This window comes from Mesoplodon bidens (assembly GCF_964165515.1).
Source record: "Mesoplodon bidens genome assembly, chromosome: 7".
NCBI classification, from domain to species: domain Eukaryota; kingdom Metazoa; phylum Chordata; class Mammalia; order Artiodactyla; family Ziphiidae; genus Mesoplodon; species Mesoplodon bidens.
Window position 1 is genome coordinate 46,671,310 of NC_138164.1, and position 22,977 is coordinate 46,694,286.

The 22,977-nt window shown below is 38.0% G+C and overlaps 1 protein-coding gene across 1 annotated transcript; it reads left to right on the forward strand.

Moving 5' to 3' along the window:
* The first annotated feature begins 4,997 nt into the window (after nucleotides 1-4,997).
* Nucleotides 4,998-22,620, forward strand: TPH1 (tryptophan hydroxylase 1). The gene is made up of 10 exons (XM_081238524.1): nucleotides 4,998-5,145; nucleotides 9,631-9,814; nucleotides 11,899-11,999; nucleotides 15,081-15,148; nucleotides 15,294-15,490; nucleotides 17,844-17,979; nucleotides 18,648-18,774; nucleotides 20,514-20,609; nucleotides 21,599-21,732; nucleotides 22,246-22,620. The coding sequence occupies exons 1-10, from the start codon at nucleotides 5,029-5,031 to the stop codon at nucleotides 22,418-22,420; spliced, it is 1,335 nt and encodes a 444-aa protein (XP_081094650.1). The 5' UTR covers nucleotides 4,998-5,028; the 3' UTR covers nucleotides 22,421-22,620.
* Nucleotides 22,621-22,977: the final 357 nt, after the last annotated feature.

Consider the following 22,977-nt stretch of genomic DNA (forward strand, 5'->3'; position numbering starts at 1 on the left):
TTCTTCTGGTTTCTAAGCAGAAGTTCCTTTTGAGAAGCTTCATTCTTACATTGACTTAACAAGAGGGATAGGAATATTTCCAAATCTCAATGTAAAATGCCTTACTCATCATAAATATTCCATTCATGTATCCTTTGCCTTCCTTTGCCCCCACCCATTAGGGAAATGTTGGTGGCAAAACTAGATCCATTTTGGAACCAGGGGAAAAAGAGAATTATGAACCCCAAAAGGTTGGAGTTAGATTAGCCATGACTATTAGTACCTTCTTATAATGGCTCCTGCCAGGGGAGCTTAAGGGTCGGTTTTGAAATGTGAAAGAAAATCTTGATATAGTTTTATATGAAGAGCATTCTAAGCTCTGAGGGATCGTTGAAGGATGACCTATCAGGAGATCTGAAATTCTGTCTGGTAAATTCTGTTACCACTGACTGGCAAAAATCACTTTTCTTTCCTGTTCTCTGATCCTTGCTCCCAGTTGTTAAAGTTTGCTTACATTATGAAAATAGTAGTAGACCAGGAAATAGGTTATATTTGCAGAATCCTTTTACTCCAGCGTGTTATGGTGACAATATGAGGGAAAATGGGGACTCAGTAAATATAGGCTGATTCAGTAAATTGTACTTTGGAGTCTTCATCTGTTTGTTTGCAAAAGAATTGCTAAATTATTCACTTGAGATTTGGAACTTAATACACTTGGGTTTCATAAGAAATAAACTAATGAAACTGAAAATCACCTTAAGACAAAAGAATACTTAAATGTTATGTCATAACACAACCTTTCCATGTGCTTGTTACTATAAGAAATAGGTTTATAACTATCTTGTGAATGCTTAATTCCCAGGGTAAGGAAAATTTTTAGCCAGGAAAGTTTAGAATGTCCACTTTATTACATTTAACATTTTCTTTTTTTGAAGATTGGGAAATTTGGGGTGCACTTCCCATTGTTAGAGCTAATATTTACTGAGTACTTAGTGTAGGTCAGCATCTGTTCTAAGGGTTTCGTATATTATACTCCTCCTCCTTATAGCCACGAAATTGGTGCTAATTAGCCTCCATCCAATTTTGCAAATAAGGAAATTAATGCACATAGAAATTATAGCTTGCCTACATGGATTTGTAGTTGGATTTATTACTAGCAATTTGCTTTATTATTTTACATCTCTCTTATTGTTGGCAACCGTATACTATAGGACAAAGTCACCCATACTCTGGAAGAAAAAAAAGTACATGGTCTTTGAGTGATGGTTAGACACGTAAGAATGTTTCCAAAGGTTTTCACATCTCCAAAAGCAGTTTTAAATATGTGTTCTTACATTCTCTAGCTGTGTGACCATGGACAGGTTAGTTAGTTTCTCTGAGCTTCAGTTTTTCAGAGTATAATTCCTGTCCCCCTCCACCAAGATTTTATGAGAATTATATGGGATAATATTAGTGCATGATATATATAGACATTTGACAAATATCAGTTCCCTTACCCACCTCTTGGGTTGCTAAGAATGGATGGAACCTTGTTATCATAGAGTGGGAATTTCTTTCTTATTTCCATACTCTCTGAACTTATATGTAGAAGTCCTTCAACTTAGTATGTGCCTAATAAATATTTGTTAAACTAAATTCCAAAGCTATCAGAAAGACCGAATTCTGAAACAGAAAATTGTATTCCATTGGCAGATTTAGTAGCAGACTATTGTTTATTACCATACAGTTGAAAATTACTGAGCCATATTTGGTACTTTATACCCTCTATCAAGCCAGCTAGGGCTCTTGGGGATGCCTCTTATAAGGTACCCCAAATGTTATACAGTATGGGTTAAGAAAAAGTCTTTATGGCAGAAAGAGAAAACTCACAATAGTTCTCCGGTCAGTAGGACAGAAATTCATGAAGCTCCTCATTTTGATCATCCTATAGAAAAGCATTTCAAAGCCAGGAATTTAGCTTAATGGAAAACTACCTTGTCCTAACTTTTCTCATTTAGCCTTTGATCAGACTTGCCATGGTCCTGAGATGGGTATTTGGATGTGCATAGAAGATCAAGTCCAAACTCCTCTGCATTAACTGCAGAGCCTTTTGAAGGATCTGGCCCCACTTACCTTGCCTACATGATCCCTCATTGATCTGTGGTTGGTCACCTCCTCATCCTTTGTCTTTCACCTCCTCATGGACTCTTTCCTCTCTTTTTCTTTAAGACCTAATTCAAACACATCTTCAGTGAAGCACCTCTGAACACGTACCAGAATAATTAATCTAGCCACTGCCATCACGCCACCATCTGTGTTCCCTGTTACAATGCTTATCCTTCATTCTCTTTCTATGAGACTTTTAGTTCCCTGAGGGTAGGGACCATGTCTGTAATCAATCTTTCCTTCATTTATTCATTCAGTGACATCGATCCACTCCCTGTTATGTGCAGAGACTGTGCTAGGTACTCACAATGGTGCATAAAAGCATACATGATCTCTGCCCCCACAGAGCACACAGGCTAGTTGAAGAGACAGACACAACCATATACAGAGCTACAGCTGCACCTGCGACTGCTGTTATGAATGGGAAGTATCTGGTGCCATGAGAACCAACACTAGGGGTTGACTTGGGGGCGTCATGGAAGGCTTCCACGAGTAAGGGAAATTTGAACTGCGGGGGACTGGAACACAGTCTATCTGGCTTCAAGCCCTCGCCATCCTACTATACCTGCTCTACAGGCTTGGATCAACGCATGAGAGCAGGTGAAAGGCAGTGAGATCGGTTATGTCAATTTAAGTTGTTAAAGGTCAACTCCACTAGAACAACAACATGAAACTGGGCAATTAGGGAGAATTAATAACCCAAAGAAAACTAATAACCATAAATCTTCAATATGCTGTTACCATTTATTAATCCAAATCTTACTTCTCAAGTGTCTATTTCTCAATTGAGAGTCACCAGTACAAAGTTACCGTACCCTACATCTATCCCCCACAATATCTTCACCTCCCCTATAAAGAAGATATGGTACATATGTATAATGGAATATTACCCAGCCATAAAGAGGAACAAGAGGGTCAGTTGTAGAGATGTGGGTGGACCTAGAGTCTGTCATATAGAGTGAAGTAAGTCAGAAAGAGAAAAATAAACATCGTATATTAATGCATATATGTGGAATTTAGAAAAATGGTACAGATGAATCTATTTGCAGGGCAGGAATAGAAATGAAGACATAGAGAACAGATGTGTGGACATGGGAGAAGGAGAGGGTGGGATGAATTGGGAGATTAGGTTTGACATAAATATAGTACCACATGTAAAATAGATAGCTAGTGGGAACCTGCTGTATAGCACAGGGAGCTCAGCTCAGTGCTCTGTGAGGACCTAGATGGGTGGGATGGGGGTGGGGAGGGAGGTCCAAGAGGGAGGGGATAGATGTATACATATAGCTGATTCATTTCACTGTACAGCAGAAACTAACACAACATTGTAAAGCAATTATACTCCAATAAAAAAATAAATAAAAAATTTAAAAAAGGAAAAAAAATCCTCACTTCCCCCAACACACACACACACACACACACACACACACACACACACTTGGCACTTGTAGGCCAATACTAAAAAGGCTTCAGGGCCAATGGCCTAGGGGATTCCACAGTCAGAGAGAAAGTAGATACTTATATGGAACCAGAATTCTCTGGGCTAGCAGCTATTCTTCTAGTCCACCTGTGTCCAGAGCTGTCCAGGCTCTTAAATTTACAAATGAAATAGGAGGCCTTCTCCCTGTTCTGAAGAAGCTTGCTGTCTTGTTAGAAGACATGTCACATATATGAGTGACACATTTGAGGAAGCCATTCAAGACCCAGTATAAACACAATGAACAAATGGCAAGGATGTGGAGAAAAGGTAACACTCCTGCACTGTTGGTGGGAATGTAAAGTGGTGCAGCCACTATGGAAAACAGTATGGATGTTCCTCAAAAAACTAAAAATAGACTTACCATATGATCCAGAAATTCCTCTTGGGTTTATACCCAAAGAAAGTGAAAACACTAATTCAAAAAGATACATGCATCCCAATGTTCATATTATTTTTAATAGCCAAGATATGGAAGCAATCTAAGTGTCCATCAACAGATGAATGGATAAAGAAAATGTGGTGTGTATGTATACATGCATATATATGCATACATATATATACACACACATACAATGGAATATCACACAGCCATAAAAAAGAATGAAAAAAAAAGAATGAAATTCTGCCATTTATAACAACATGGATGGACCCAGAGGGTATTATGCTTAGTGAAATAAGTCAGGCAGAGAAAGACAAATGCTGTATGTTATCACTTATATGTGGAATCTAAAAAATGAAACAAGTGAATGAATATAACAAGAAGAATCAGACTTACAGATACAGAAAACAAACTGGTGGTTACCAGTGGGGAGAGAGGAGGATGAAGGGGCAAAATAGGGGTAAGAGATTAAGAGGTACAAATTACTATGTATAAAATGGATAAGCTACAAGGATTATATTGTACAGCACAGGGAATATAGCCAATATTTTATAATAACTTTAAATGGAATATAATCTATAAAACTATTGAATCACTATGTTGTACATCTGAAACTACAATAAGACCCAGTACAATAAAGTGCTAAAATTGTAAGGGGAGAGGAGGTAGGCTTTCATAGAGAAAGAGTGCCCAGTTCAGGCCACAACAGGAAGACTACAAGAAACCCATGGGCTTGAGTCATGCCCTGAAAGGATTGGATTAGAAAAAAAAGAAAATTACTAACATGTATTGTATATCTTTTATATTCTAGGCACTATGCTAGGCAATGTTTAGCTTATTGTCGTCTCATTACAGTTTTGCAAAGTATATATGTACATCCATGTTTTACAGGTGAGGAAACTAAAACTTGGTTAATGTTATCAGATATTGTCTGAGTTTCAAATATTATCTATGCTACCAAATATTGTCTGCGTTGTACAACTTTTTTTTAGAACTTTCTCTCTATTTTCATACTTTATTTTTAGAGACGTACACCAAATTCATCATGATTGAAGACAATAAGGAAAACAAAGATCATTCCATAGAAAAGGGAAGAGCAACTCTCATTTTTTCCTTAAAGAATGAAGTTGGAGGACTTATAAAAGCACTGAAAATCTTCCAGGTAAGCAGTCTCTGTATTTCTGCATAAAACTCTTATAAAATGGGTCTGTAAGATTATTTGTAAATTCTTCAGAGGTGGACTACAGAAATGTTTTAAACACTTAAATTTCTAAAATACTGCTCGATTCTATCAAATGGGCAAAGGATACAAACAATTTATAGAAGAGGAGGTGCAAATAACTAATAAAGAAATGGGGGAGGAAAGACTCACTTTACGGATTTTGAAGAAACAATTTTTAATTTTATTTTAATTAACTGAAATATTGAAATTTTAATGATATTATTTAATGATACATTAATATATTAAAAGCTATTTTTTATATAGCAAAATAACAAAGATTCTACATTATACTACTCCCTACTGTCAAAGCTTCAATGCATTTGGCACTTAAATACACCTTTGGTGTGAGGGAAAATTGATGTGATGTGTAGGGAAACAATCTGATAATATGTATTTTGAGTCTTAAAGTGTTCACATATTTTGACCCAGTAATTTTACTTCCATAAATCTATCCTAAGGAAATCAGGGTCAGTCAGTTAGAACAGGAATTTTTACTGAGTACTTACTAAGTGCAGCACGTCCTGCTAGATGTGAAGGTGTGTACCCTAACAAAGCAGACACAGTTCCAGCCCTCACAGTTGTGTATAATCTAGTGGAGAAGACAGACACTAAACAAATAATTTCAGTAAACAAATGATTACATGTGTGTAAACTGACCTGAAAGAGAAGTACCAGGTACTATGATAGCATTGAACTGGGAGACCTAACCCAGTTTAAGAGACACAAAGATTTATTTATAGGAATTAAAAAATTATAAACAAACTACTTGTCCTAAGGTATGGGACAGGTTAAATTACACTACTAGAACATCATTGGTATTAAGCTTGTAGGTAGGCTCTGAAGGCAGGCCACCTGAGTTCAAATCCTTGCTCTGTCACTTATTGGCTGTGTGATGGTGGGCAAATTCTCTGCGCTTCATCTTAGCATCTATAAAATGAGAACCCTACCTACCTCACAGGGTCACTGTGAGAACTAATAAAATTAATATATTTCAAGTGCTTAGGATAGTTCAAAGTGAATTATCAATAAATGTTACCTATTTAGAAATCAGATTTATATCCATATGATATACTATTAAATAGCCGTTTGAAAATAATATTTCAAAGAATTTAAAATTCTAAATATAACAAATAGTCTAGAAGAGTTTGTGATAAAAAGCACCAGTTTTTAACCCAGCACCTCAGTTCCACTCCCTAGAGGCAATCTCTTTTAACTATTTCTGTTCTTTAGTTCTTTTAGCGGTGAATTTATAATGTCTAGATATTGTCCTGATCTCTCTCTGAGTTATCATCAATTTACATATTTATTTACTCTCTATTGTGAATGATACTGATACTGACACTTGCGTCCCTTCTTCCTCCTTCTCCTCCCCATATTTGATAATTACGTGATAACTGCAAGCTCTTCTTTTGATTACCTTGGAGTCTTTAAATAGTATACCTATATTTCTTCCATCAACTTTCTTTTTTATTTTGTCTTTAATCAAATAATACTTGTGCATGGTTTAAAAAGTCAACCCCACACTATAAAGCTTATAAAGAAAATAGCAGTCTTCTGCTTCATCTCTCTTCATTCCTAAATTCCATTTAATTTTTATGTTGACCTAGGTGCAGAGGGTTGAGCTAATCGCACTCCTTAAGTCACGTGGACACTGTCAACACTGATGTATACAGCCTCCTCCTGTTTTATTCCATCTCCATTTCTCTCTTCTGATAGACAATTGCTCTGATACGTTTGATGTACACACTGAAGTGTTTTTTATGTTACTTAGAATCTATGTTGAGTTTTTGCATGTGCATGGACTGGTAATTTTTATAAATGTTATTGTACATACACTTTTTCTTTTACTCAGCACTGTGTTTTGAAGACCTACCCGTGCTGCTACATATCCATCTCATTCGTTCTTCTGACTGCTGCAGTGGTGTTGTGGGTGTGAATCCACCTATTTTTACTCATCCTCTGCCCATAGGGGGCGACCATCTTCAACGCTTTAAACTATATTTTCTCATAGTAGCGTCCATATTTATAAACAATATGCTTATTCTGCTGCTATTCCTTGTTTTTTCCGTTTGTTGATATCACCTATTGATTTTCTCCAGCGGAAGTGAAGAGTTAGCTTCCTTGGCACAGCTCCCTTTCCAGCGGCCCCTCAACTTCCCTTCCCCCCATCTTCACAACGTAGTTATGCCCCAATTTTTGGCTTTATCAGTCTTCAGTGTTTTCATTATAAAGATGATGTAAATCTTGTTCAAAGAAGAACCATATTATCCATTATTCTGACTCTTCTTTTCTTGTACAGCAGGATTACAACATAGTTTTTAAGGGCATAGACTGTGGAGCTAGACAGCCTGAGTTTGAATTCCAGCTGTTACACTGATTAGCTGTGTGCATTTGGGCAAACTGCTTAACCTCTCTGTGCCTCTGTTGCTGTAATTGAAATATCTGATAAGGAATGTCTCACTTATTACTTTAACTCTACCTGAATTTTCCTAGACCTTCTTGACTAAACTTTTCTTCCATGTAAGAAGAAAAGAACGAAATAACTTTTAAGTTATTTAGTTACATTTCCTCACCAGATTCCATCAAGTTTTTCATTTTGATAGCACTCAATTTTAGATTACTTTAGGAAGAATTGACATTTTATGTATTTTACTCCAAAAACATAATTTATAGCTTTATATTTATTCGTCATCATTCGGAAAATATTTATGAATGTACTCTTATTCTAAAAATTCATAAGAAATAGATTCAATAAAACTCTCCTTTACTCCTGATCAATTCCAATATATTTTGTAACTGACTCTCTTGTATTGATGCCATGATAGATTCTACATTCCAGGATAAACCCTGCCTATTCCAATTTCCCAACATCCCTGACATTCACTCTCCTTTCTTATTTATCAGTTAATGTTCCCTGATAATTATCTCATCCCTACCTTTGCTCATACAAGTACCTCCTGTTTGGAATCTTACTTCTTCCCTTCTGTCTTCCTATTCTATCTATTTTTTTAAGACTCATCTCAGGGTTTCCCTGGTGGCGTAGTGGTTGAGAGTCCACCTGCCGATGCAGGGGACATGGGTTCATGCTCCGGTCCGGGAAGATCCCATATGTGTGGAGCAGCTGGGCCCATGAACCATGGCCGCTGAGCCTGCGTGTCCGGAAGACTCGTCTCAGCTCCTGTCTGCTCCTAGAACCTTCTACCTTCTCAAACTCCTGATGTTTTTTTCCGTTTCTGAACATCTTCTGCGCCTGAACACTCACTATTTGTATTTTCTCTTAGTCTTTCATGTGTTAGTCAACTAGATTGTAAACTCCTTGTACGTCTTGCCCTTCTTTGTATGCTTCACAGCCATTACTTGGCTACGCAGGTGTTCACTAAGTTAATTTAGATTCAGCTGGTTAGTATTGGAGATCATCTACTCTAACTTTCTCGTATTTTAGATGAAGAAAACTGTTGGGTGGCTGGTTCTTATGTTTCATGATTATGTCACCAGGGCTTTTCCTCAGCACCCAGATTGGTAAGAGAAGATGCCTTCCCCCCACAGGTTTACACATATGGCACCCCACAGCTCAGGCTGGCACGTGAAGAGATCAGAAGCAGCAATCTGATTCAGCTGGTTACTGAGTTTGTAGCTTAAGATATTGGAGGTATTAAATATTCCATGTTCAAGCTGTTCATCTAATTGTATTAAATGCATTATTGCAAAGGAGACTTTTCTTTTTAAAGGACTAACACTAGATCACTTAAAAAAAAAAAACCTAGGGCTTCCCTGGTGGTGCAGCGGTTGAGAATCTGCCTGCCGATGCAGGGGACACGGGTTCGAGCCCTGGTCTGGGAAGATCCCACATGCCGCGGAGCAACTAGGCCCGTGAGCCACAATTACTGAGCCTGCGCATCTGGAGCCTGTGCTCTGCAACAAGAGAGGCCGTGATAGTGAGAGGCCCCGCGCACTGCAATGAAGAGTGGCCCCCACTTGCCACAACTAGAGAAAGCCCTCGCATAGAAATGACGACCCAACACAGCCATAAATAAATAAATAAATAAATAAAATTTAAAAAAAAAAAAAAAAAAAAAAAAAACCTAGCCTTTATTTGTGAGAATTTTCAAAGTGTTCTTTTTATCTAGGAGACTAAGTCTTGTGATTTGAAGGCCAATCAGTTCTGGCAATCTGAGGGACTTCCTACTGGGTGTTAATTTAATTAGATTCTGGAGGGTGTGATGAATTTTTCAAACTTTTTTTGAATAGTACCTAATATTTAGGGGGAATTACTTTGCTGTTGATGGCACTAAAAACAGCCTTTTTTCCCTTTGGCTATTATGACAAGTGATGAGACTGATTTTTAGTGGTAATGGAAGTAATCTGCTCAGAGACTATACCCATTTGAGGCAGTCATGTATAATCTTCATCCTTTGCTTTCCACAGGAGAAGCATGTGAACCTATTACATATTGAGTCCCGAAGATCAAAGAGAAGAAACTCAGAGTTTGAGATTTTTGTTGATTGTGATATCAATAGAGAACAATTGAATGATATTTTTCATCTGTTGAAGTCTCATACTAATGTTCTCTCTGTGAATCTACCAGATAATTTTACTGTGAAGGAAGATGGTAAGTTTGAAAAGTGAAAATACTACTCAGAAGATTAAATGCATAGTGTGTGTCCTATCTTATGTTTAGCTTGAAGGCATGAAAGTAAAAATAAAACACTATTCAAATTGCTTACAATCTGATAATGAAGAAGATACAAAATGTAATTGCTCAAAATGCTAAAGAAAAATTATAAAGCAACATTTTATCAAGGGTGAGAGAAGTGAAAAGGAAAACTTGAGTACAAGAAAGAATTTAGAATAGTTAGAAATCCATTGTTATCTCAGTTTCCAAATCATCAGGCATTTCTTGATTTCACAAACCTCCAATTCACAATCCCTGAGCACTTAGTAACTTACAGGGCAAATACCTAGCAGATATTAAGTGAATATGAATTTGTTGAGAATGTTGACAATTACTGACAACTACAATGTGAAATACTCTATATATGAAATACAATATTCTTCCTTGTCCTCACTTCCACCAAAACCAAATGGAAAGCTTCTAAGTTTTCAGATACTCAGGCAGCACAGAGATAATCTAAAATCTTCTACTGTGAAAAAATCCTTGCAGTTTACTTGGGGCAAGAGACAAATGGATAAATCAGTCACATTTTTTTTTTTTTTTGTGGTACGCGGGCCTCTCACTGTTGTGGCCTCTCCCGTTGCGGAGCACAGGCTCCGGACGCGCAGGCTCAGCGGCCATGGCTCACGGGCCCAGCCGCTTCGCGGCATGTGGGATCTTCCCAGACCGGGGCACGAACCCGTGTCCCCTGCATCAGCAGGCGGACTCTCAACCACTGCGCCACCAGGGAAGCCCAGTCACATTTTATATATGGTACTCAATTTAAAATAATCCCTTCAGATTATGTCACAACATTTGGGTGTAATCAGGGCTGATATTCATCTGTTATGTATTCATATGGCTGTATAAGGTATTAAAATATCAAGATTCTACGTCCATGTCTGGCTGGCAGATAGCTTTTCTCCTGAGTCCCTTAAGTGCTCCTCACCATGCCTGAAGCCTATGTGCCCCCAGTTCTCCCCTAGGAGTCCTGTGCCCACCACAAACAACTAAAAGATTAACACCTGGTAGAGCAGGAGCCTGGGACTCTGCTTGTGTCTATTTTGAGTGATTGGTGCCCCTGTTGTTTTGTTGCTGAATCTCTTGAATATCACTTCTGGGTATGTTACAGCATGAAACTGGAGCAAGAAGAATTGAGTCCTAGTCCTCTCTGTTCCATTAGAGATGAATGATCTTGGATAAGTTACTTCACCTCTCTGGCCAATGAAGAGTTTATTTATAGAGTCTAAATGATTCAGCTGATCTTTAGGGAACACCAACTTGTATCAGATATTTCTACTAAGAAATGGGGATATAAAAAGAAATAGTCCTACCCTGGAGTCGTTCCCATTCTTTTCTGTAAGACAGCCATATGCAGATACATTATAGTAAAACATAGTAAAAGCTTTCAGAGAATTGGAGTCATAGTCTTGGGAACCCAGATGATAGAGAATTAGCGCCACCTACAGGGTCAGGGAAGGCTCATTTGATTTGGGTCCTGAAGGAGGAGAAGGATATTCTCAGGAAAACAGAAGGATGAGGTGCAGCAGGATGTGGGATGAGATAGGTATTCCAGGAAGAAGACCAGCATTCACAAAAAAGAGTTTTAGGAGAGCGTGTATGTATGAGGGATAGTGAGAAGATCAAAGTGGCAAAGACATAAATGATCTCTAAGATCCTTTTAATCAACAAAAATAAACATTCAGAGTTTTATTTAAATTTGCTAATTTAAAATTAGCCTTACTTTTTAAGGCTAGCTAAATATGTAGCTTAAATTTTTTTGAACTTTTGGTCTATTACTAAAGTACATCATTTCTGCAATGCTTAGGAAATTAAGGCTTAAAATATTTTTAAACTCAAAAACTTTGAATAAAATTTACTTATTAAAACTAGACCAATTTACTTGTATACATTGTGCCTCAATGTACAAGCTAAAATTAAAAATCTCATTCAAATGCATTTATGACTTTCTTAATTTCTTCTTCTTTATTGCCTAATTTAAGATGGTCTCTTCAACTGTTAGTGTTTTTTGTATTTTTCAGGTATGGAAACTGTTCCTTGGTTTCCAAAGAAGATTTCTGACCTGGACCATTGTGCTAACAGAGTTCTGATGTATGGATCCGAACTGGATGCTGACCATCCTGTAAATATTTTAAATAAATATTTTCATGGGGGCTTCCCTGGTGGTGCAGTGGTTGAGAGTCCGCCTGCCGATGCAGGGGACACGGGTTCGTGCCCCGGTCCGGGAAGATCCCACATGCCGCGGAGCAGCTGGGCCCGTGAGCCATGGCCGCTGAGCCTGTGCATCCGGAGCCTGTGCTTCGTAACGGGAGAGGCCACAACAGTGAGAGGCCCGTGTACCGCAAAAAACAAAACAAAAAAACAAACAAAAATATTTTCATGAAAATAATTTAAAGCAAACTAAAAAATTAAGGGTATTATTTTTCTTTTCTGGAGAAAGTGCTTATTCTAGACTAAATAGGATCTTGATTAATCTGGGTTTCAGGAAGTGTTATTAGTCCTTCATGTTGGTGGACTTGAAACCAAGTGACTGAAGAGCATCCAATTTCATTGGCTCCAAAACATCTGTGTCATGCCTGGAATTCTTATCACTAAGAGCTATTCCAAGAATTACACTACAATGAACACCGTATCTGCAGTGGGTTTCTATCAAAATGGGCATGGGCTATTGGAGAGGGGAGTAAAGATAGGAAGGGGAAAATCATCACCCACACTGCCCAGCATAATTGGTTTATTACGCAGTTGATGAATTAGGAAGCTGTTTCCTTGGAAAATCATATGGGATACAGTACAGGCATGAGTTGGAGAATTAGTAAGTCTAGAGCATTAGGACTTATGGAGCTCTAGGATCCTAGGAGGGGAGGAGAGAAGAGAGTCAGCAGTAGAGTTGCACAGACCAGGGATTTATTCTAGCTTCTACCACTTATTAGCTGTGTGAATGTGACCGTATACTGCCTTAGACAACCCCCAGCCGATCCATCCATTTATTCTATAATATCTTATTGAGTAAGTATTGGAATTAATAATTTGCTGGACCTGCCCTCTGGGAGCTTCCAGTCAAGTTGAAAAAGTAAAGCACACACACACGCATATATATAAACACACATACAAGATTTAAATATGAAAAGTGTGCTAAGTGGCATGAACAGACTGCTTTGAGATATACACAAGAGAGTAAACTCTTCTAGCTGAAGAGGTCAGAGAAAGGCAACCTTGTTAACTTGGCCTTAAAGAATTTTGGCAGGAAAGGGATGGAGAGGAAGGACAGTTCATTGCAAAATGAGCAAAGTTTCAGAGGCAAGAAAATCTGGGGTGTGTTTATGGAAAGGTGTGTAAATGAGTTTTACTGATCTACTACCAAGTCCTGGTTTTCACCTCCAAAATACTTCTTTAATTTGTTCCTTGTTTATTCTTACTACCACATCCCTTAACTGGTCTTCCTGCCTCCAGCCTTGCCGCCTCAAACCTGTCCTCACAGTCACTAGAACGATCTAAAGCCTCAGTGTGACCGTTATCCCTCTTGTGCCTAAAAATCACCAATGGTACCTCCGTACAGATCTAGGAGAATTGAAAACATAAGTCTATGCAAAAACTTGTACACAAATGTTCATAGAAGCATTATTCATAGTAGCAAAAAAGTGGAAACAACCCAAATATCCATCCACTGGTGAATGGATAAGTAAAGCATGGTATGTCCCCAACATGGAATATTAATGGCCATAAAAAAACCATGAATTACTCAACATGCTACAACAGGGGTGAACCTTGAAAACACTGTGATAGTGAAAGAAGCCAGTCACTAAAGACCATACATTGTGTGATTTCTTTTACATGAAATATCCAGAACCGGCAAATTCATAGCAACAGGAAGTAGATTACTGGTTGCCAGGGCTGGGGGTGAGGGAAAATGAGGATAGACTGCAAATGAGTAGGGTGTTTTTTTTCAGTGTGATAAAATGTTCTGAAATTATGGTGGAGGTGGTTGCACAACACTGTGAATATCCTAAACCCCCCTAAATTGTACACTTTAAAATGTCAGTTTTAAGGTATGTGAGTTATATCTTGATAAAGCTGTTATTTAAAAAAAAAAAAAAAAACCAATGGCTTCCAATTACCCCAAGACTAAAATCCAAGCTCTCAAACAGACCTTTACTAGCATACCCGTAACTAGTCTTCACCATGCTCCACCTCACTCTCCAGGCTCCAGCAACATTGGATTACCTGTGTTTTCTTAGGCGCAACATGCTGTTTTTCATTTCTGCGCTGTCCTTGGTGCTGTGCTTTCTGTCCTCCTCCACCTGGCTCTCTCCACTCCTCTTTTAGCTTAGGAGTCATTGCTAGGAACCCTTTCCTGACCCCCACTACCCTCTTCGCATACTCTGGATTATGAGTTTCTTTTTGAGTTCAAGTGGCATTTTGTGCCTGTCTGTAATAAGGCATTTACCATATTGTTTCAAAATAATTGGTTAAAGTAAACTCCTTGAAGACCCAGATTGTGCTGTTTCTCTGAATTTCAGCACAAGGCCAGGTGCATAGTAGGGACTTGTAAATCTGTGTTAAACACACACGTCTCATTCTTTGCTTTCAGGTGTCCTCCCCTTCTTTCCTATTTTGTATTATTGGCTATTTCCTCCTAAGGTTTGCTTTTTGATGCCTTATTTTGTCTATTTTTTTCTTAAATATTTTTCATAGGTATAAATTCTAATGTTACTATTTTGTCTATCTTTTTATCATTATTTGCTTCTACAAATGATTAACATGTCTGCATTTTGCAATAAAATCTGAGGCTAGATTCAGTTGCCATGGTTTCAGATATTAGTAATTACTACTTTGTTATTAATTACAGGAAAATATAACTGAAGATGTAGTCAAATGATTAAGAAAAAACTCACCCTTGGAAAAGAGCCATGTATTTTAACTAGGGTGGTACTTTTCTTTTTCCTCAAACTATTTTATTTTTGTAGCTACTGTAGTATTTTTGTATCTATAGTATCTTTTATCTTTGCAGCCACTATCGTATGAATCTGTCATATAATGTTGACTTTAAAATAAAAATGATCATAAATTTCTCAACAGTGCTTGCTCAAAATAACAGTTATATAGCCCTTCAATATAGTCACTTGAATAATAATGAAATGTTTTCTAAATCATTTGTTAAGTATTTTTTAGTATGCATATTTAAAAACTTTTCTTTAATTATCAGGGCTTCAAAGACAATGTCTATCGTAAAAGACGAAAGTATTTTGCAGACTTGGCTATGAACTATAAACAGTAAGTGTACTATAAAAATAACTTATTCAACTTTGAACTAATGAAATAAATGGAGTAAATTATGCCTATATAGTAAATAGAAAACAAGATACGTGCTACTGTTTATTGGATGCTAATTCAAGATAACTTCTCTTTATCTCATTAGTGGAGACCCCATTCCTAATGTTGAATTTACTGAAGAGGAGATTAAGACCTGGGGAACTGTGTTCCGAGAGCTCAACAAACTTTACCCAACCCATGCCTGCAGAGAGTATCTCAAAAACTTACCTTTGCTTTCTAAATACTGTGGATACCGAGAAGATAATATCCCACAATTGGAAGATGTCTCAAACTTTTTAAAAGGTAATGAACTGATTAATTTTTTGCAAGGGGAATATTGAACTCCATTTCAATCACAATAGAATTTTTAATAGAGGACTAAAGTCCAGTTATTTGGGAGGTCAGAATTTTTCTGTATTCTGTCCTGGCAATTCTCCAGGCACCACATTTGAAGAGGGACATTCATAACCTGGAGCAAATGTAGAGGAAAGTGAGCAGAATTGTAAGAGGATTGGAAAATGTATCATATAAATAAAATTTGAAGGATTCTTAGGGTGTTTAACCTGGAAATTTAGGGGACTTTATAGATTTATTTAAATATTTGAAGGTCATCTTATGTTATAGAGAGATTCCTATGTGGCTCTGAAGTAAAGGACAGTTGGATAGAAACAGCAAACTTTTAGTTCGAAACGGAGAAGATCCTGTTAAAAGAGCCATTTGAAAATGGGACAGGCTCATGAGATGGTTAGTTCCACATCCATGGAGATGTTCATGCAAAAGTTCCACACCCACTAGAGGGATGTGATACGGAGATTCAAGCACCTTCGGGAAGGTTGGAGTAAATGATCGCTGAAGCCCCTTTCCACACTAAGATTCTATTGTTTTCCCAAAGAAGAAGATGTGTTAGTAGAAGCATAAACAGAGACTAAGGACAATTTTGCTCCTTTTAGTTCATCATGCTTACTTGATCCAGGCTTCCTTATTTTTTCTCACTAGTATAGGAAGTAAAAGGATCAGTGATCTCCAGGATCTACAATATGTAAGAAAAATAAATATCCCCCTTTGATCTCAGCAGATTAGAACCTTAGGGAAAAAAATAGGCATTATGTTTTTGACTCAAAGGGAGTTTATCTTATTTCCATCATGATCTGAAATTACTATCTTTGAATTTATTATATAGACTGTTATAAAAATAGGTATATTTATTCAATTCCATAATTCTCATTCCTCAACCACTATACACAAAATTAAGAACTAAACAGGAGAGGGCAATATAGTTTTTACAAGGGAAGAACTCATGTAAGTGGTTCCTACAAAACCTAGATTTAAAAAAAATAGTGATTAAGAATGGCAGAGAACCAAAACACATGACCTTGTGTGACTTAAAAAAGATGGACCAGCATATGCTACAGAAGTTGTTACCAAATCACACTTGCATGAGATCTGGAGGAAATATTTTGTTATAGATGCGAAACTGAAAGCTGATCAATTGGGGTCTGGAGCTTGAGCAGGCTGCAGAGCTTGTTGCTAAAGGTGTTTCAAGGGAACGTGTCAAAGAGAGAAACCAATATTAAAAGACAGTTCAAACAAAACGCGAGTTGGAAGGGGCTACCTGCCCTAGCAAATATGGTGGCCACTAGACAACCGTGGTTGTTTAAATAATTAAAATGAATGTAGGGACTTCCCGGTGGTCCAGTGGTTAAGACTCTGCCTTCCAATGCAGGGGGCATGGGTTCCATCCCTGGTTGGGGAACTGAGATCCCACATGCTGCGTGGTGCGACCAAAAATAAATAAATAAATAAAAGTTAAAAAAAAAATGAATGTAAATCAAAATGTCAGTTCCCCAGCCACATTAGCCACATTTCAAGTGCTCAATAGCCACATGTGGCTAGTGGCTAGCAATAGGCTAGATGTTGAACATTTCCATCTTTGTGAAAAATTCTTTTGCCCATCGGAGTGGGAGAATCCAAGTACAAAGCATTGGGGTGGAACTGGAATTATCAGAGTGTGAGAGTTCAAAATGAAGGACAAGATCAGAGCTTATAGAGGTCCCCAGAGCCACTGCAGCCTAGTGGAAGGTGACTTTTACAGTGGGCATGCAGACTCAGGTATTGGGGAATGAAAGAGCACCATCCAGTTTAGATAACATAAAGAAACTACAAGAGATAGTACTGGCTAAAAATGACGTAGTTTCAAAAATGGTTCTGATCTAAATTAATAGATCTTGTTAGTGAGTTTTTTAAAAAAGAAAAGTAAGATTGTCTAGGGGATAGTTTAAGCCCTTCAGGGAGACAGCAAGGTGTAATGTAAGGCTTGGGTTCTCATCCTACCTTTATCATCTACTGTGTGGCCTTGAGTGAGACTCAGTAATGTGGGCACATTACTGAGTCTCTGAGCCTTAGTTTTTTAGTTGTCGCAATGAGGAGACTAAACTTTAACTCATATTGTAAATATGAAAGGCGATGTGATGTGTAAAAAATCCAACCCATTGCCTGGCCATGGTTAGTGCTTAATAATTATGACTTCCCTGAAGTGCATGTATGATACATTTTAGTTTCATGTTCTCCCTCAAAGTGTTACCTCGTGCCACTGGCAGAATTAAAATGTTGCAGTAAATAGTCTATTCTAGTGAAGATTTTCTCCTTTGCTTTGCAGAGCGCACAGGTTTTTCCATCCGTCCTGTGGCTGGTTACTTATCACCAAGAGATTTCTTATCAGGTTTAGCCTTTCGAGTTTTTCACTGCACACAGTATGTGAGACACAGTTCAGATCCCCTCTATACCCCAGAGCCGTAAGTACTTCTACTGCAGCATCCATCCATCAATATGGTACCTACGTCATGATTTTTTGTGAGGATCAAGCGAATTAGCGCATGTAAAGCATTTTGAATGGTGCCTGGCATGTAATACATGTTCCATGCTCGATACATGTTAACCATTATTATTACCATTGTTAATTGACAACCTATTAGGTGCCAAGTGCTGTCCTAAGCATAGGGGATGTAAGACTGAAAAAAATCAAAGTTTCCTGCCTTCATAGAGCTTATATAGCAATGGGAGATATAGATAATAAACAAACAAGTAAATATATATATATATAAAACTCAGGTGGTTATAAGTGCCATGGAGAAAAATAAAGTAGGGAAAGGGGACAGAGTTGTGTGTGGGTGGGTGTTTCTATTTTGAAAAGGGTGATCAGAGACCTGGTTTGGGGGTTGGGGGGTTGACATGTGGATGTCTGTGCATATTTGTATGAACTTACATATGTGTGTTTGTGAGTGGCCAAGGTTTTGAACCAAAATAGTTTCTTTACTGTAATAGTGTCCTTTGTGGTCCATTTCCAAAGTAATACCACCTGATCAATTTGAATAAAAGTAAGATCAGCTTTTGATTTAATTGAATGGTTGATTATGCATTTATGTTAAATGTCACAGTGTGACAACTTGTACCTCTTTTTCAGAGATACCTGCCATGAACTCTTGGGTCATGTCCCCCTTTTGGCTGAACCTAGTTTTGCTCAGTTCTCCCAAGAAATTGGCCTGGCTTCTCTTGGAGCTTCAGAAGAGGCTGTTCAAAAACTGGCAACGGTATAAATCTGGAAATAGCTGTATAGATCAGTAATCTTTAACTGGGGTGGGATGTGGGTATTTGTGTAGTTTAAAAGTACCTACTCAAGATGAGCATTAGAAAATTTGTCTTTGCTCATATTTAATTTAATTTAAATAATTAAATTAAAGGAATTAAAGGAATTAAATTAAATTAAAGGAATTAAAGGAAGATGTAAAAATTTAAGGCTTATCCAAAGAAGACCTGAGCTTTAAAAAAAAAAAGGCAGAGAAACAGAGAACACTAGAATGCAATAATGTTAACAGTTGGTATACCTTCTTTTTTTAGTAAAAATGATAGGTTCCCTAAAAATGATGCTAAAAATATTTTTGAGCACTAGGTACAAAACATGCTGGAAATAGAAAGATGAATAAGGCCTGGTTTCCACCTTCAAGGAACTTATACACAGACACTTACATTAGAATGAGAGGAGGTCTGTAGAGAAGCTCAGGCAGGGTGCTCTGGGAGTGCAGAGAACTGCCTGGGGAAGGTTTCATGGAAGATGAACATCTGGACCAGCCCTGGGAGGATGAGTAATGTTTTCACCTGCCAGGAAAAGAAGGAAGAGCATCTCAGGATGAGGGCACACAAGGAAAGACAGGAGGTGCTTGGTGTATCTGAGGAAATGATAAGAAGCTGGAGCAGAGTGTGTGAGGGTCGGGAAGGTGGTGTGAAATAGGCTAGATGGTTAGAACAGTGCTCTCAAATTGTAGTTTGGGGACCCCACAGGGTCCTTGAGTAAAAGATCCATTCAAAATGCAGAGTGGGTTTTAATGTGAGAGACAGAGTTCATTGATATGGTTTCAGATTCCACATTACAGCTGTACTTTAAGAAACTACCACTTGTTGAGTTTTGATGTTGTGTCAAAGAAGAATAGCCACAATTATCTGAGAAGGCTATTACAATATTCAGCCCTCTTCCAACTACTTATCTGTGTGAGGCTGACTTCTCTCCACATACTTGAACCAAAACAACCTATTGTGACAGGTTTAATACAGAAGCAGATGTGAGAATCCATCTGTTTTCCAGCCAGACATTAAATAATATCAATCTGGACACTAAAAAGATTTGTGACAATATAAAACAATGCAACTTTTCTCACCATGTTTTTGTACAATATAGTTACTTTTGATTAAAATGTTATTTGTGTTACCATAAAATGGTTTATTATAATTTTAACATTAATTAATAAACATTTAAATTTTTCTCAGTTTACTTTTTTAATATGGTAAATATAGCTAGCTCTATCCCACATAAACAAAAGGTCTTTGGGGTCCTCAGTAATTTTTTAAATTTTATTTATTTATTTACTTATTTATTTTGGTGGTGTCGGGTCTTAGTTGCCACACATGGGATCTTCGTTTCGTCATGTGGGTTCTTTAGTTGTGGCACGCGGACTTCTTAGTTGAGGCATGCATGCAGGATCTAGTTCCCCGACCAGGGATCGAACCTGGGCCCCTGCACTGAGAGCGTGGAGTCTTACCCACTGGACCACCAGGGAAGTTCCTCCTCAGTAATCTTTAAGAGTATATAAGAGTTCTGGGAACAGAAGTTGGAGAAGTCTGGTTTGGAATGAGGCCAGATTGTAGAAATACTTGTGAGCTATCCTGGGGGTCTTGGATTTTATTCCAGGGTACTTTGGGTCAGTGACTAAGAGTTGTAATTTGTTTTAAATTGTGTCCTTCAGGATGTGAGAGTAATACTGATGTCCTTTTGCAGTGCTACTTCTTCACTGTGGAGTTTGGTCTATGTAAGCAAGAGGGGCAGCTAAGAGTCTTCGGTGCCGGCTTACTTTCTTCCATCAGTGAACTCAAAGTAAGAGCTGTAAAGCTTTGCACATAACCATGTTCACTTAATGTAACTGACACGACCTGAAATAGTTTCTGGATTTTAATTTATTTATTTTTATTATCTTTGGCTGCCTTTGGTCTTTGTTGCTGCGTGCGGGCTTTCTCTAGTTGTGGCAAGCGGGGGCTACTCTTTGTTGTGGTACGCAGGCTTCTCATTGTGGTGGCTTCTCTTGTTGTGGAGCACAGGCTTTAGGTGCATGGGCTTTAGTAGTTGTGGCACGCGGGCTCTAGAGTGCAGGCTCAGTAGTTGTGGTGTACGGGCTTAGTTGCTCTGCGGCATGTGGGATCTTCCCAGACCAGGGCTTGAACCCATGACTGCTGCATTGGCAGGCGGATTCTTAACCACTGTGCCACCAGGGAAGCCCTAGTTTCTGGATCTCAATAAAAGCTTACTGTGGAAAATACTTGGGGTGGCAGTAAACATTACCTAAGAGGCATTTTTCTCTATTTCCTAAGTTTTCTGAATAGATATAGATAATTATTCAGAACGTAATTATATCTTTTAAATAAGAAAGTATTTTAAAACAAAGTCTTGCTGTTTCCTCACCATTTTTGGTGTGCTAGCAACAACTTCAGTAATTTCTAGGGAATTCTTTGAGGTGTATTATTTATTCAATAAAGGAATGAACTTATGTTTGTTGAGTGGTGGATGTGCATGAAATATTGTCCAAGGTACAGTCTTTCTCTCAAGGAGCCTACCACCTGCTGGTGGGTACAAGTCATGTATAGGAATAACTAGTGCAGGGTAGAAAGCAGATGCCATAATGCAGGAATAAATAAATAAAGATCCTTGGGTACCTCCTAAATGGAGAAGAGTGTTAGAAAAATGCAGTGGTCTTGGGGCATTTATAGGGAATAGCAAGCCATTTGTTTTGCTGGCTCTGGCAGTTGTGTGTAGAATGTGATCATGAAAATAGATAGTATCCTTTGATTCACTGACTCTTCATCCTCTAGCACGCACTTTCTGGACACGCCAAAGTAAAGCCCTTTGATCCTAAGGTTACCTGCAAACAGGAGTGTCTCATCACAACTTTTCAGGACGTCTACTTTGTATCTGAAAGCTTTGAAGATGCAAAGGAGAAGATGAGGTAAAGTATATCATCCTCATGCCTTTATTTTTCTCTGCAAAAGATAGATCCAGTAATGGTAACAAGTCACAGAAGTAAGCAGCTGGATAATTAGAAGCCCACTAGGCACCTTTTGCCTGTAACACATCTCTCTTTCACAGTAAATATTTAGGGTGTGTTGTTTATAATGATGTTCAGTGTTGCAAATATGAATCAGATACACTGAGAAATTGGTTACTTCCTATTCCTTCCTATCAGAGAGTTTATAATCTAATAGGAAAAATAAACTGTATGCAAATTACTATATAACAACTAGGAAGCCTTAAAGAGATACAGATGAAACACTGTTCTGCATTTTATTCAGGAGCAATTCATTCCAGCTCGGGGAACAGGGAAAGCCTAATGGCATTTGAGAAAGGACTTGAAGTATACACAAGATTTAGATATGTTAATTTTTAGACTAACGGACAGTATTTGGTTTTTTATCATTCTCTCCCTAGAAATTGATTGCCTCATGTTTGTTTTCTTAAATAGAGAATTTACCAAAACAATCAGGCGTCCATTTGGAGTGAAGTATAATCCGTATACACGGAGTATTCAGATCTTGAAGGACACCAAGAGCATAACCAGTGCCATGAATGAGCTGCAGCATGAGCTTGATGTTGTCAGTGATGCCCTTGCTAAAGTCAGCAGGCAGCTGAGCATCTGACAGTTGCCAGTCCTAATCCCGAAAGCATCTGAGCATTCAGAGGCCTGTGGGCCAACTGTTGCTTTGCTTGATGACCTGGTTGTGGAGGAACAGCAGCCAAACAATATTCTCTATTCTCATTCCTTAATGGACCATTAGTCTTTGAAAATGTGTACCTGGATACTCTAGCCACTACTTTTTTTTTTTTTTCTTTTGGTAACAGCTTTAGTGAAGTATAGCCTAATTTTATTTTCCCCAGTTCTTCTTGAGTAAAATGACTTTGATGATCACTTAAAATACCTTGGTGGTTATTATGGAACTGATCCATATTGTTACTTAAGATTCTCTTATTTCTACAATAGCTTACTTATAACTGAATTTGTGCCAAGCTTGGTCACATTCACATGCCCAACTTTAATAGGGGATCATCTGTCTCTGCTGCTAGCCTGAGCAAAAGCAGAGAGGACTTTGCATATGAAACATACCTGGTAAAGAGCAAATAGTCTATTTTCAAGTGTAGTGTCTTGTAGGGTAAAAGGAGTATCTAAGTCTAAAAAGGTTGATTGGAGTATAATCCT